This window comes from Ursus americanus, chromosome 27 (assembly GCF_024610735.1).
Source record: "Ursus americanus isolate L20-20 chromosome 27, mUrsAme1.1.p, whole genome shotgun sequence".
In the NCBI taxonomy this organism is placed as follows: domain Eukaryota; kingdom Metazoa; phylum Chordata; class Mammalia; order Carnivora; family Ursidae; genus Ursus; species Ursus americanus.
In genome coordinates, this window is record NC_142153.1 from 24,105,287 (window position 1) to 24,120,785 (window position 15,499).

At 42.4% G+C, this 15,499-nt stretch overlaps 1 protein-coding gene across 1 annotated transcript in view; it reads left to right on the forward strand.

Moving 5' to 3' along the window:
- Positions 1-883: 883 nt before the first annotated feature.
- LONRF1 (LON peptidase N-terminal domain and ring finger 1) overlaps positions 884-15,499 on the forward strand; it is a 38,650-nt gene continuing 24,034 nt past the window's right edge. The window contains exons 1-3 of the mRNA XM_045810874.2: positions 884-1,687; positions 12,747-12,865; positions 13,854-13,976. Coding sequence (XP_045666830.1) covers positions 973-1,687; positions 12,747-12,865; positions 13,854-13,976 — 957 coding nt within the window. The 5' untranslated portion in view covers positions 884-972. The remainder of the gene's footprint in view (positions 1,688-12,746; positions 12,866-13,853; positions 13,977-15,499) is intronic.

A 15,499-nucleotide genomic window follows, 5' to 3' on the forward strand; every position in this document is an offset into this window, starting at 1 on the left:
ACCCTGCTTGGGTTGTAGTTTTATTGTGAATGACATATGAAAATTATTCATCTTGGTGGTTTCCCTTTAAAAATGTCAAATATAGGCCTTAGCCAGCTGTGGAGCATTGAATGAGATGTGAAGAGTGCTGTCTGACACCTTGGGAACCTGCGGGTTTTCTTCCTCCAGATGGGGGTGAGTTTTAAACTGGAAAGGCAGCAGTAACTTGCCACTGTGGAAAACTGCCTTGCCGTCTGGAAGCAGTCTGCTCAGGAACGTGGGTGGGGTTATTTTGTTTCTAAAGTTGACCTAGCCTGGACTTGAGGAGTCAGTAAGTCATCAGACTGACTTTGCGCTTTCTTAGGTCCTCTGCCTCGATATGTCCATCTGTAACTTGGGTGTAAAAAAATGCAGAAGTGCACCTGACATCTACTCGGGGAAGCTCCCACTGGCCCGGAGGAGAGGGCGGGTCCCCACTCAGGACGTCAGGGGAGTGCTGGCGATCTGGGCTTTAGTCCCGGTAGGCAAGCCGCCGGCAGAAAAGCACCCACGAAGCAAGCATTAAGGAGAGAAGTCTTGGCAGGTGAGGGTAGGCGTCCAGCGAAAAGGCGAGGGGCGGGTGGAGGCCTGGGCTCCTAGAGCCTTTGTTCAATTACAAGCCAGGCCCCTGTTTCGGGAGAAGCCAATTAGATCCCCGCTGGGGGATCATCTGACCTCGCGTTCCTCCCCAGGAGGGGCTTCGGAAGGGGCGGGGCCAGGCGGTAAGCTCCTCCGGGACCCCAGGCGCAGGCCGTGCGGGGGAGTCCCGGGCACATCAGCGAAGCTCCGCCCCGCCCCGCCAGGCCCCGCCCCCGGGGCTTCCCGGGCGCGCGCCGCCCCGCTGTGTCCGCGCGCCACGCCCCCCAGCTCGCGGGCCGCGTGCGGAGCCGCGCGCCCCGGAGGCTCCGCGACCGTGGCGGCGGGCGGCGGCGGAGGAGCAGCCCTCCGCGGGCCATGTCTTCTCCGGACGTGGCGAGAAGCTCCCCAGGAGGGAGCCGGGAGATGGCCCCCACGCCGCGGAGCCGGGGCCGGTTCTGGGAAGTGGGCGGCGGCAGCGGCAACCGGCTGGAGCGCGCGGCGGCGGAGTCGGAGCGCTGGGAGCTGCTGCTCCGCCGCGGCGAGCTGCTGGCGCTGGGCGGCCACCTGAAGGGAGCGCTGGAGGCGTACGCGGCGGCGCTGCGCCGCGGGGCCCCGGTCAGGCCCGAGTGCCTCGGCACCCTGGTGGACTGCCTGGTGCTCAACTACCGGCTCCGCCACGGGCTGGGCTGGAGCGCGACCCTGGCAGCGGGCACGGACCCCGGTGCCGGCGGGCTGCTCAGCTGCCTGGGCTGCCGGGGCTTCCTGAGCGAGCCGGTGACCCTGCCCTGTGGCCACAGCTACTGCCGTCGCTGCCTGCGGAGAGAGCTCCGTGCCCGCTGCCGCCTCTGCCGGGACCGGCTGCCGCCCGCCGCCGCCACTGATGCTGAGGGCACCACCCCGCGGCCGCCGCCTCTGGCCGCCGCCATCGCCGCCTCGGGCTTCAGAACCAGCGTCGTCCTCAACCACCTGGCCGAGAAGTGGTTCCCGGGCCAGCGGGAGCGAGCCCGCGCGGCCGGCCGGCTCGGGGAGCTGCTGCACCAGGGGCGCTACCGGGAGGCCCTGGCCGCCGCCTGCGAGGCGCTGCGAGCAGGTGACCGTGCGGGGATGCGGCGTGGGCCCGGCCGACCCCACCCTCCTTTCCCCGACGGGCGGGCTACCCGGAGCTGGTCTGCGCCCCAGGGAGGCTTCTCTGCCTCACCGAGGCCCGCCTGCCTCCCGCTTGTAGGGTTTCGGGGTCCTGGAGGGTGTGGGAGGGGGCGGCGCCCCGGGGTGCTTCGGTCACAATGGGGATCGCCTTCGGAGCCGACTGTGACGCGGCGCGGGGAGGGGCGCACAGGCTCGGGGTTCCCTCGGCCGCGGCCTTGCGGTCTGAAGGGAGCGTCCCGAGCGGAGCGGGTGGTCGGGGCGAGGCCGCAGGAGCTCGGGATGGGGTGGAAGTTGGGCGAGCCGGCGCGGCCGCTCGCTTCCTGCCGCGCTCTTTCCTGTAATTGGTCGGCCAGGCCCGGCCGGGCCGGGCCAGCCGCGGGCAAACGACCGCCGGGGCGGCGAGAGGATCTCCAGCCGAGGCTGGGCGTGTAACGTTTACCGTCGTACCCCACAAAAGTCACTGGGGCAATTGGAAGCCGCGGGAGGGCAGAATTGCATAAGCTGGGTGGGGTGGGGGGTTGTGTAACGGGTGACGTCGGGTGGGCGTGGCGGGAGCTCGGCGCCCGCATCCAGCTCGGGGAGGCCCCGCCGGCCACTGGGCTTGGGGTGGGTGTCGGAGCTGCCCGGGGGTGTCCAGGCTTACCTGAAAATGTCTGCAGCATTGGTTCCTCCTGATGGTTTACCTATCTCTTCCAGATCATACTTATTTCGTAAACACACGTGTGCTTACTTTTCGAATACCCCTAGTTCACGGTAAAGATGAAGAGGTAGTCTCTGATGAGTTCTTTGACACGCTTGTTTGCCTTTCCACTCTTGATCAAGCTGTGGGGAAAAGCCTTTTAGATCTTTTGTCTGTTTCTTCACCTCCGAGAAGCAGCTTCGGCTTCCAAACCTAGGTTAGCGCTCTTAAGGTGGTTTTAGGTTGTAGAAGGGGACACTGCCAGACTTACCTAGGGAGCATGGAGAGTTCTTTATTATCGGTGGTTCCCCCACCAGGGGGGATTTTTACCCCCCAGGGGACATTATCTAGAGCAGTATCTGGTAATACCTGGAGACGTTTTTGGTTGCCACCCCTCGTGGGAGTAGTGCTGGTTCATCTCGTGGGTAGAGGCTAGGGATGCTGCTAGTGCCCCGGACAGCCTCCCACACAGTTACCAGGCCCAAAATGTCAATAGTGTCGCTGTTAAATCTTGTGTTAAATAAGCATATTTCAAGATGGGTGTCTTTACTGGCATGAAATAATGTTGGAGGGACTAATCCCGGAGAAAGTAGACATCTAAAATATAAACTGATATTAGGTATTAGGTACATTTTAAACTGTGTAACTGAAACTCTGTTTTTGTTGGTCTTTTATCCTAAGTGCTTAGTCATTTTGAACTAATGACAATATATTTTTTAATACCTTCAGAGTTAAAAACATAAACTTGGCATATTTTCATAGTCTTTCAGTGTCTTTATGGGCAGTGTAGACAGTCATAAAATGGAGTAGAACAACAGACCTAGAACAAAAGAAAACTAGTTGGAATACAAAATTCTGATACAGACAGCTCCGCCTTTCTGGGTAAAAAGAGTTTGAGTGAGGAAGTGTAGACCATCTAGGCCATGGTCCTCGTTTTAAAAATGAAACAGAAGCTAGGGCGGTGAAATGACTTGTCTGCAGTCACACAGCTAGCTGGTTGTAGAGGCAACATTGTATCCTCCATTTCTCCTACATGTTGCACCAGGGTTGGTCCTGGCTTTATAGCTCATCCACTGAAAATGTTTGACAAATTTCCTGGAAAGTTTTCTTTGTTGCTAGGATAAAATAAAGGCTGAAACTTACTGATAGCACTATGCGGTATTAAATGCTGCATCTATAAGAATTAACTGAGGCACTTAATAAGAATTCAGGTCTTATCTACAGACCAGTGAGCACACGTACTAATTTAATGTCTGGCTTAATGTTCTATAACCAGTCATCTTAATTAAGGAAGATTTGGGCCCTTGGATTGAGGATATTATTTTTAACAGAAAAAAAAAACACCCCATATTTACTCTCCTTTTTTAAAGACAATTTGCATGGTCAGCATGGGAATTTTGCCTATTCAGCTACTTAAATCTTACTTTTGTGGAACTAGAACTCAAGTCTTCTTTCACCTCATTAGCCTATTCTTCCCTCTTCTGAGGTCTTTCAAAAATTAATTCCATACTCAAAAATCTGTGTGAATGTTACTAACAAGGATAACTTTTCATCCCATACATTTTTAGTGCAACATAGGGGAAAAAAGTCTTAGAGTTAACAAATTGTAGTTGGTAAACTATAGATATCAAGTGGGGTAAATAAAAATGTTTAGTAGAGTTATAAATCTGTAGTTAGGCTTTACCTTTTTCAGAGTCAGCTAGTTAACTGGATAGGCATTTGAAATGTGTTTATGTAATTGTACAGTTGTAGTTACTAATGACACTTTTCATTATTGTTGATAATGAAAAAAGACCTTCACTATAATTTCTTTGTAGAATTCTTATGAAAAACTAAATATTATTAACTAGAATAAGATAATCTAGTCTGCAGTTAGCCCACACCCGTCCAAATTTATCCCTGTTGACAAGAAAGGAAAGCTTGAAAACCTTTTCCAAAATCAGAAGTTTCCCATTGAGATTACATAAGTTTCTGTTGAATTGAAATATATTTAGATAACATTTAATCTATTGATCTTTTGGTATTAACTCAGATGTTTCGTAACTTTCTGTCTCTTTAGTATTCAGGGCTATTATGTAAAAGTCTTTTCTGTGTTGAATCTTTATACTTAAGGGCCTATTGAAATGATCCCACTTTGCTATTTTCCTTTTATTTTTAATGAATTTTTACACTGACTTGCCTTCTCCCTATATACACCCCTGTCTCCCAAAAGAAGACAAAAGAACACTAATTTACAGTTTGACCTGGTTTTGAAAAAATAAAGATCATAAGGGGGAGAACAGTTCTTTTAAAATACTTGTAAATTTTTGTCTTTAGTATTAATTATGTAGTTATTGCCTATTATCAAGCATTTAAAAAAATGTTATGTATCATTTGATCTTCACAAAGAATCCTATGGAGTATCCTTACCTCAAGGAAATTGAGGCAGCTGGCAGTGGAGTTGCAGTGTGGCCTAATGGTTAAAGCTGTTCACCTTGGCGGCTGACTGCCTGGGCTTGCGTCCCAGCGCAGCCCTCCGCTTGCTCTCTGACCTTGGGCCGGGTGTCTAACCTTTCTGTTTTGGTTTCCTTATTTGAAAAGTGAGAATAGTGTCTCGTAGCTAGATAACTCATAGAGAGAAAACGGTAGTAACACGGCTGTTGGGAGAATTGAGATGTAAAGTGCTTAGAATGGTGCCTGGTAGAATAAATGCCTAGTAAATATTAATTAAAATTCTTTTAGGGGCGCCTGGGTGGCTCAGTTGGTTGAGCATCTGCCTTCCTCTCAGGTCATAATATCAGGGTCCTGGGATCCAGCCCTGAATTTGGGAATTGGGCTGCCTGCTCAATAGGGTGTCTGCTTCTCCCTCTGCCCCTCCCCCTCTGCCTGCTCATGCTCTCTCAGGCTCTGGCTTGCTGTCTCTCTCAAATAAATAAAGTCTTTAAAAAAATACAATTTTAAAATGTAAAAGTTGTGTTACAACTAGAAGATGATTTAGCTAAAATTAAAATCTGAATTTTATGATGTTAAGTCCTGTTCTCTCCTCTCTCCCACATTAATAATATTGCCAGAATCAGGGTTAAATCCTGATTCTAGCCTATATATGTGAATCAGTAGTAATATTTTAGCATCCATCAATAAAATTCAGATACTGAAAGGCTTTAGTTATAAAAAGATGAGTCAAATTATAGGTAAATACTGAATACACTTAAAGAAGATGTAAAGGTGTTTAGTATCTTAACTAGTTCAATATGAAGAGATTTAAATTTAATTAATCAGTAAACTTAGTATGTCCTAACTTAACCTGTAAAACACTTGGAACAGTAAACATTGACATTTATATGGTGTTTCATAGTTCACAAAATATTTTCATTTCCGTTATCTTAACTGATCCTTACAAAAGATCATGTGAGGTAGGAGGGCAACTTTAGCATTCCTGACTCACAGACTGAAGAAGAGAGCTCCAAGAATTTTAAGTGCCTTTCTTGAGGCAAGTAAATAACCAAGTTAGAACTGAAAGCAGAAGCACCAGGTGTATGGAGATTGCTTCTAAGACTCAAATTGATTTTAAAAATTAGCATATAAATCATAAATCTCACACATTCTTATTCCCCAGGTATTTACTGAGTACTTACTACATACATGGCATATTTTAGGTGCTGGAAATACAGATGTGGACAAAATAAACACCCTGTCTTTATAGAGGTTGTATTCTTTTTTAATTTCTTTTAAAATCACAGCAAATTGGTATTTATTGAAAAGGGGTTTATTGCTTAATTGACCTCTAACAAACTGAGCCTATATACAGTAGATGTCTGATTCACCTTTTCTTTAATTCAGAAGTCACTTTAAGGATTTTTGCAATGCCTCAGGGTCCCTACAAAGATCAGTTACAATGGCATGTTCTTATTGATCTAGAAGATGAGAAAACGGGTTATGTAAATATTAAGTGCTCTGTTTTAAATAATTTCCATGTTTTTAAAATCTGTTCTTTATTCATCAAACAATGCAAAATTTACCAAAACTCTTTTATCTTAGATTTCTAGTTATTTGGTGTATTCAGAATTGTTTTTCTATTTAGTGGACTATTTCTAAGAGGCTTAGATACATTCAAGTGAAAATTTAAATGAATTTATATAGTATTCTATGCCTTGCATTGTAAAGATATTTTTTAAAACTGTTACTATGTTTAACTGTAAAAGGTGAATTACTTTAATTACATTTAATTACTTACACTGTAAAATGCAAGACAGAAGCTTCTGTTCAAATTCCCACCACCTCCACCCCCGCTTTGGTAGGATGGGATCAGTCTTTTTTTTTTTTTCCTTTCCCTTCCTTTTGTCCAGTCTGTACTACCAATCCCTAAAGATGTTTCTCACCTGGCAAAGCTTTATTTGGGTAAAAAAAAAAAAAAAAAAAACTTCTTTCTAATGCCTTGTATTGAGGGCTAATCTCATTGCTATTCAACTTACTTTGAAATATTTTGTAATATTAATAATATGTCTTGTTTATTGAGCATTTGTGTGCCAGGCATTGTGTTAACAGTCAACATGCATCGTCTATGTAGTCTTCACAATAGTCTTAAGACGTAGGTGTCACCAGCATTGTATAGGTGAGGAGACTGAGTTTTAAAGAGTAAGGTAAACTGTCCAAACTGGAATCTAAACCCAGGTGTTCTGAATCCTATGGTTATGATCTTAAGTATGCCAAACTACTATTCTTAGACTTTGTTAATCAATCACTAATAACTTGTCAATTGGCAGCTTTTAGTTTAATGATTTATTTATTTTATTTTAGAGAGACAGAGAGCATGAGGTGGGGGGAAGGGGCAGAGGCAGATGGAGAGGGCAAGAGAGGATCCCAGGCAGACTCCACTGAGCGTAAACCCTGGGTGGGGGCTCAATTTCAGGGCCCCAAGATCATGAGCTGAAATCAAAAGTCAGCTGCTTAACACACTGAGACACTCAGGGGGCTTTTATGATAACCAAGCCCTACCATACTGAACTTGAAAGTAACAGAAGTAAAGAAATTTGGCATTTTGGTTAGCCACTGAGATTGTTGAAATAGCTCAACATATAAATCTAAAAAAAAGACACTCAGAAGAATGAGTAAAAGATTATGAACGTGGAATGTTTATTCTTGTGCATAAACAGTCTAGCCAATAAATATATAGTTTCAAAGGTCAGACTTATTAAATGCACATTAAAGCAATGATTTTTTTTTTTTGTATTTTTCTAGGAAACAAAAATACACAGCTTTTGGGAGTGTAAAATAAGTTTTTATAAAGGGAGGGCTAGCAGAATGTATTGAAACGTCGTATATATAATTTTCTACACAGCCATTCAACTTTACAGACAGTGACTAAGGAAATAGATATGTAAAGGCATACAGATGGTTGTTTATTGTAGTACCTTTTTTTTTTTTTTTTTAGATTTATTTATTTTAGAGATAGAGCACACAAGTGGGGAGGAGGGGCAGAGGGAGAGAATCTCAAGCACACTCCCCGCTGAGTGTGGAGCCAAAGCGTGGGCTCCATCCCAGGATCCTGAGATCATGACCTGAGTGGAAATCAGGAGTCTGACGATCAACCAGCTGAGCCACCCAGGGGCCTCTGTGGTGCTTTTTATATTAGCAAACATTGGAAATAAAAACTGCTGAGTAGTGTATTTTTAAATAGATTGTGAATTTGGTAGGATATTTTGCAACCATTTAAAGTTATGTGGATTTAATTACATTGACCAAAAAGCAGGTTGCAGACTGTATTTAGGGTAGAGTTCATAAAACTATGAAATTAAAAATGTAATCTGCACACATAGGAAAAAGCTATAGGTTCTAGGCCAACACTGGTTATTTCTTAATGGAGGGAAAAAGATGTTTCTTAATATTGTAGCTTTTTCAGATTTTCTAAGTAAATGTTCTATAACTTTTATAATCTGAAAAAGTTTCTTGAAGATGAACTAAGGAAACAACCTTAGGATTGGAGCAAAGATGAGTAATTGGGATTCTGGAGTTTCCTCAGCCCGTGAAATGCCTCGGCAGCTTAAGATCTGGTTTCTTCAGATGTGAAGCAGAATTTTATCTCAGTTTTTTTATGTGCCTGATGACTGGCAATATTACTGGGTCTAAGAGAAGAGAAAATGGGAGCATGAATTAAGGAGCATAAGGGGATAGATTTTAATGAATTTCCCCTTGTTCAGCAAACATTTAGCAAAGCCAGGATTTGAGGACACAAAGACAGGAAATAATGGAGGGAGCTCAAAAATAGATTTTAGACTGAATGCAGTGCACATACAGTGAAGGAACACAGTCCTAATAGCCAGCAGTTACAATGTACCAAGCCGTGTTCTGAGTCTTTTGCATGTATTAACTTTTGAGTAATCCTGTGAGGTAAATACTGTTATTTGCAGAGGTGAACAGCAAGAACTCTGGAGCCAGACCGCCTGAGGGAGAATCTTGAATCCACTACTTCCTAGCTTTTTGATCTTGGGCAACTTACTTAAACACTCTGTGCTCAGTCTCCTTATCTGTGAAAATGTGGACAGTGTTAGACCCACATAGGGTTGTTCTGAAGGTGGCAAATCATTTAGAACAGAACATAGTAAGTGGTGTTTCTTCAATAAAAATAAATCTTAGAAAACACCCTCAATTTTGTAGCTGAGGAAACAGGTACAGAGGTGTTTGCCAGTTTGCCCCAGGCACAGTGGGTAAGTGGGGGGGCCAGAAGTTGAATTCAGGCAGTGTGACCTCAGAGCTCCTGCTCTTGATCCTTAGTGATGTGCCAAGTGAGGGTAGACTCAGAAGGAAGCATCTGGAGAAGAGACTGGTGAGCTGAGTCCTGCTGGATGAGAAATAGTTCCCCAGACCAAGGCTAGGTGGGGGTATCGAAGTAGAGCTCTGACAAGGAGGGAGTTGTGTGAGCCAAGGAAGGAGGCATGAAATAGAATGGCAGACATGGGGCAGGGTGAGGTTAGGAATTACTGGAGCCTAAACTGGGAGGTTGATAATGACAGGAAGTAAGGCTGGAGAGAGGGGCAGGAGCCGGGTGTGTAGGAATTTGTATGTTGTACTAAAGTACCCATCTAATCATCTGGATGGTGAAGATAAAGGTAAGACAGGAGGTAGGGAGAGTGGTTAGCAAGTTATTGCAAAAATCTTAGAGATTTGGATCCGGACCCTTACTAAGGCTGTTAGCAGTAAGATTGGAAAAGACCAGGGACAGATTGGAGAAAGATTATGGGAGGTAAAATTGACAAAGTTGGGGATTTGATTTGAGAAGTCAGTGGTGTTACTAGTAGAGAATACAGTAAAAATACTTTTTTTTTTTTTTTAAGATTTATTCATTTGACAGAGCACAAGCAGGGGGAAGAACAGAGGGAGAGGGAGAAACAGGCCCCTCGCTGAGCAGGGAGGCCGGTGTGAGGCTCGATCCCAGGACCCTGGGATCATGACCTGAGCCAAAGGCAGATGCTTAACTGACTGAGCCACCAAGGTGCCCCAAGATTTTTTTCTTTTTTCTTTTTTCTTTTTTCTTTTTTAGTGGAAATGTACTGAGTTTGAGGAAATTATAGCAAGCAGTTGGAAATTTGGTGAATCTGAAGGCAGGTTGAAAAGCTCAGAACTGAAGATAAAGATCTGGGAGTTAAATCATGTTTTTAGTACAGTTAGCCTAAACCACATCTTTGTATTTCTTTACTTTTTCAACAAATTGGGTCTGTAATATGCCAGGCACTAGGGTACCTGCAGTAGTGGCCTGAGAGGCCCCTCCCTGATAGCATGCTCAGTGAGGTGACTTGTTCACTCCAGGGTCCTCAAGGCCAGGTGGAGAACATACTGGAAACATTTGTTGACTCTTTCAAACTTGGAGTTACTAACACAGCTGGGCTGATAGTTGCTTTTTGGGTTTTTGTTTTTGGGGGGGGGTGGTTTACAGTTGCCTTTTGCAAAAGTTTACATGGAGGGCAGACACTGTTTGATGATTCAGGGGTCTCAACTAGTGCATTTGACTCTCTTAGAGTTAAGGGTTTGGAATAAGTGGGTGGGGTGACCCTAATCTCTTAAGAAGCTTTAGGAATTTCAACTCACTTGATGAGGTGTTTTTTTCCCCCTTATAAAGTCATTTAAAATAATTATTCCATTAAGATTTGAAGTTCTTAATAAAAATGTTACCTACGAAGAATTGGGGAACAAGACTTTTAAAATCTAGCCTCTTGTCATTTTATGTGTACCTTTTCTCTTCTTCCAATACATACTAACTTTTTAGGCCCACCTTTAGGGATCTCAAGAGCCTGTGTTTATGTTGAGAGGAGAGGGGAAACGGTCTTTGTTCACTTTGGTCAGAGTGGAGAAGTGTGATACCTTGGCTGGGTGTTGTCAGCAACAGAGGCGTCCTCGGACACTGGCTTCAGTGCTAACCAGAGGAGGCTGGACTGAGAGGTGAAGGCATTGATGAAAGGGTTTGATAGTCAAAAGTTTCGAATGTGCATCTCATCAAGTGTGATGCTGGGGGGACCTGCTCTAAAAGAAAAAATTGAAATAAAAAAGCCCCTAAGGGAACCAAGAATGGGAAGGGCTGCTTGCTGCAACAGTGAACTTCCTCTCTGAGATGCAGAGAAGGGGGTCTCAGGGATACTGTTGGAAGCGCCCCAGCTCTGGGGGAGCAGTCCTTAATGGGTCAGGGTTTTTTTTTTTGTTTTTTGTTTTTTTTTTTTTGATGCTTTTGCATTGACTGCTCATTCTTGGACTATTTTGGCCTGTGCTGCTCTCAATTTTCTGAACTCCAGTTTTTTGTCAAATCAAGATTACATGATCCCATTTCACAATAAAATAAAATTTTCTAATTGGATTGTAAGCTCCTCAAAGACAGGGATAAAATAAAATCTTTTGAACACCTACAGGGTCAAGTTTTGTACCAGGGCTCTTCATTCTTGATTGATGAATCATATTGAGCTCTCAGTTTCCATGTGTTTTTATTCAGAGATAATGGTTTCCAATTATATTACTTTAAGAAACAAAAGACAAAATATTCTAGACATGTCTTTTTTATTTAGGAAGCATGAAATATTTTCTTGAAATATTTCATTCTTCTTTGAAAATTGTCATTGGTATAAATTCGAAGGAACAATATAGTCCCAATTCTTAAGCATCAGCTGAAAAAGGCCAGTCTCATTGCTGAGAGTTATCTGTAGGAAAGCAATCATTTAAAAAGTAGAGTGAACCAGGGAGCTATTGCGTTTTATAATAGTTTTTTTTCTTTTTTTAATGAGGCATTATGGGTCTTTATACCCTTTTCACAATAAGTGCTTTATTTCATAAGCATATATTTTTGAAGGCTTCAAAGATGAATAGCTTTAAAAGAAGAGTCAGATTAATTTTGTCTGTAGATGTGCTGAAGATTAGTTTTTGGCTTAGACTTCAGTTTTAAGAATCTCTGTACCTGTAACAATTGATGGTAGTGTCACGGATGATGCCAGCTGACTGAAATTCCGAATGCCAGCGGATACGAATTCGGTTTCTCAAGTAAAGATGTAGAGGATGGTAGTCAAATTATCAACAAAGCTTTTTTCTCTGAAACATTTGAAATTAAATCCGTTTGGGAATGATCCAATACCATTTTTGCTAATGGCAGGAATTAAAATTTTGACCTCTTTAATTATCAACCCATTTCCTCCAGAATCAGGACCATTGTACACGCTCCTAAGTTTGAGCCTTGGTCAGGCTTTGTTACTGTGGGATATCTGTGTGCAGTAGTTGCACAGATGGTTGTTTGTAAGTGAGCATTTAGAAATTAAGGTATAAAAAAATAAGATTTAGGGGAGCCTGGTGGCTCAGTTGTTAAGCGTCTGCCTTCGGCTCAGGGCGTGATCCCAGGGTCCTGGGATCGAGCCCCACATCGGGCTCCTACGCTGGGAGCCTGCTTCTTCCTCTCCCACTCCCCCTGCTTGTGTTCCCTCTCTCGCTGGCTGTTTCTCTCTCTATCAAATAAATAAATAAAATCTTAAAAAAAAAAAGATTTACCACAAAAAGGCAAATCTTCTAAACATCTAAGACCTGTTTTTCCAATCTGTACAGAATGCCCTATTTTAAGAAAACACTTGTTTTCTTAGAGGTGATTATTCATATTATAAAATATTTCCAGTACTTAAAAACCATCATTTCCTGTGCTAAAATTGTCTACATATAGTCATACGATAGAACTTCTAGATAAAATTCGACATGTAAGTGGGTTGCACCTATACTCTACTTTGGTGGTTGTTGGCTGGAATCACTGAGTTCTTAATCTAGTATGTATTTTGTGGATTGGATAATAATATTTTAAGAATAAACCTTTATAAAATATTTGTTTCAGAGCCCAGTGATGTGACTCTAAAAATTTACCGAGCGGAATCATACGCTGGTCTCCAAGAGTTTAAAGCAGCCATAGAAGATTTAAATGCAGTTCTCTTTCAACTGCCAAATTGGCCTGAGGTAAAGTTACTGTTTTACATTTACATACATTTAAACATTTCACCTGTAGGGAACATGCATTTGGTTATGGTTAAAAGTTTTAACGAAACAGATTTGTTGACTCTTTAAATAAAATAGTTCTAGAAATCTAGGGTTAGTGTTTTGAGTGGATGCCTATCTACCAATGTTTTAAATCATAAGAGACCTTTGTTTCCTAACAAAAGAACAACCCGATTTTAAGGCACAGAGAAAAAAGATGAGAGACTTGAGTATGCATAATTTCCTCAAAGAGATACAACTGGTCCCACTGTAAAAATGGATCCAAATTGAAAATCGATGGAGGAGGTATATGGATGAAAGAGAAGAGGTCCTTCAGGCTGGAAAATGGAGGCATCATCGTGGGGACCAGATGAGGCAGTGATTTAATACAGTGAATGGGGACAAAGGAGGTTGCCTTGCCATATGCTTTTAAAAAAGACTTGAGGCAAATATATGTAATCCGTTTACTAATTTTTTTTATCAAAATTGCCAAGGCAAATCAGTCATGTCGCATATAAGTTCTTTAAGCTGGAAGTTACTATTTTATATGACTTTTTCCCCATTTGAAACCATGCCTTTGAGTCAATATAGTGAGGATGCTCTAAAAGATTATAAATTAATACGAAAAACGATACCAATCCCATGCCGGCTTGCTGGTTAGTACAAGGCGAATACGTATTAAGGATAAGACAGAAAATGATCTGTATGAACAACTTTAAGACTTAAAAAAAAGAAAGAATCCTCTGGATTTATTACTGAAGTGATGTAATTAATGGTTTTGAAGTCATTCCTCCGTAAGTGCTTCTCCAGGGAAGTGTGTAAATATACCCTTGAAATGCTTTGGGCTCCTCAGAGTCATTCAGAGTTTCAAAATGCACATTTCCAAGCAAACCGTTTTTTTTTTCTTGATACTGATTTTTCAAAAAATAATTCTGTCAGTAAAAGTTATGTATTTGTGCTTTCATTGCAGGTCTACTTCAGGAAAGGAAAAGTACTCCAGGATGCTGGTTTTTTAAGCGATGCCTTACAGCTGTTTCTTCAGTGCTTAGCCCTTGATGAGGATTTTGCGCCTGCAAAGCTGGAAGTAGAAAAGGTAATCAGTTTACCAATTTTAATAGTTCAAGGCCGGTCTAAGACACAGGTGTTTTTAAAAATGCTAATTAGAAGCGAGGTAAGAACATAAGGAGTCCAGTGGGTCAAATTTAGTAGCAATTTGACAAGTGGTTTTCAGGGTCATATACTTAGCGTGTAGAGTTTTTACTGAAATCAAAACATTTTATTTGCACGTATTTAAACGTTATTTTTGCTTGAATTGAGGTGTTTTCTACTAGTTTGATTGGAGCCAAACTAATCATCCTTAATTGTTGTCATGATATTCCTGCTCAGAAAAATTTTTTTTTAATTAAAGCTAAACTGGTACATAACATCGTATACGTTTCCATGTACAACATTATAAGAGATCACCACTAAAAGGCTGTTTGCCATCTGTCACCACGCAGATGCTCCCTTCCCCATTTCACCCAACCCCCTTCCTCTTTGATAACCACCAATCTGTTCGCCATATCTGTGAGTTTTTGTTTGGTTTGTTCATTTCTTTTTTGGGTTTTCTTTGTTGTTTTAAGATTCCACATATGAGTGAAGTCATACCATGTTTATCTTTCTCCATCTGACTTATTTCACTTAGCATAATACCTTCAGGGTCCGTTCTGTTGTCACAAATAGCAAGATAGCTTTTTTTTCCCCCCGGGCTAAGTGGTAGTCCACTGGATATGTATACCATGTCTTTATTCATCCAACCATTGGTGGACATTCAGATTGTTTCCATTTCTCAGCTATTGTAAATAATGCTGCACTGAACATGAGAATGCACACATCTTTTCAAGTCAGTGTTGTTGCATTCTGAAGATAAATAGCCAGAAGTGGAACAGCTACACACTACAGTTCTAGTCTTAATTTCTTGAGGAATCTCCATACTGTTTTCCATAGTGGCTTTGCCAACAACTGTATTCAGGGTCCACTTTTCTCCACATTCTCTCCAAGCCTTGTTATCGCTTATCTTTTTTGATAATAGCCATTCTAACCATTGTGAGATGATACCTCATTGTGGTTTAGATTTGTATTTCCCTGATTAGTGATGTTGAGCGTCCTTTTACGTTCCTGTTGGCCATCTGTCTGTCTGTCTTTGGAAAAAAATGTCTATTCAGATCCTCTACCCTTTTTTAAATTAGGATTTTTTGTTGAGTTGTAGGAATTCTTTATATATCTTGGATATTAATCCCTTATCAGACACATGATTTGCAAAAATCTCCCATTCAATAGGTTGCCTTTTTGTTTTGATGATGATTTCTTTTGCTGTGCGAAGCTTTTTAGTTTGATGCAGTCCCATTGGTTTACTATTGCTCTTTTCCTTGCCTTTGGAGTCAGATTCACAAAGTACTGCTAAAACCCATATTGAGGAGCTTACCACCTATGTTTTCTCCTGGGAATTTAACGGTTTCATGTCTTCTATTCAAGTCTTTAATCCGTTTGAGCTTATTTCTGTGTATGGTGAAGGATACTGGTCTAGTTTCATTCTTTTGCATGTGGCTATCCAGCTTTCCCCAGCACCATTTATTG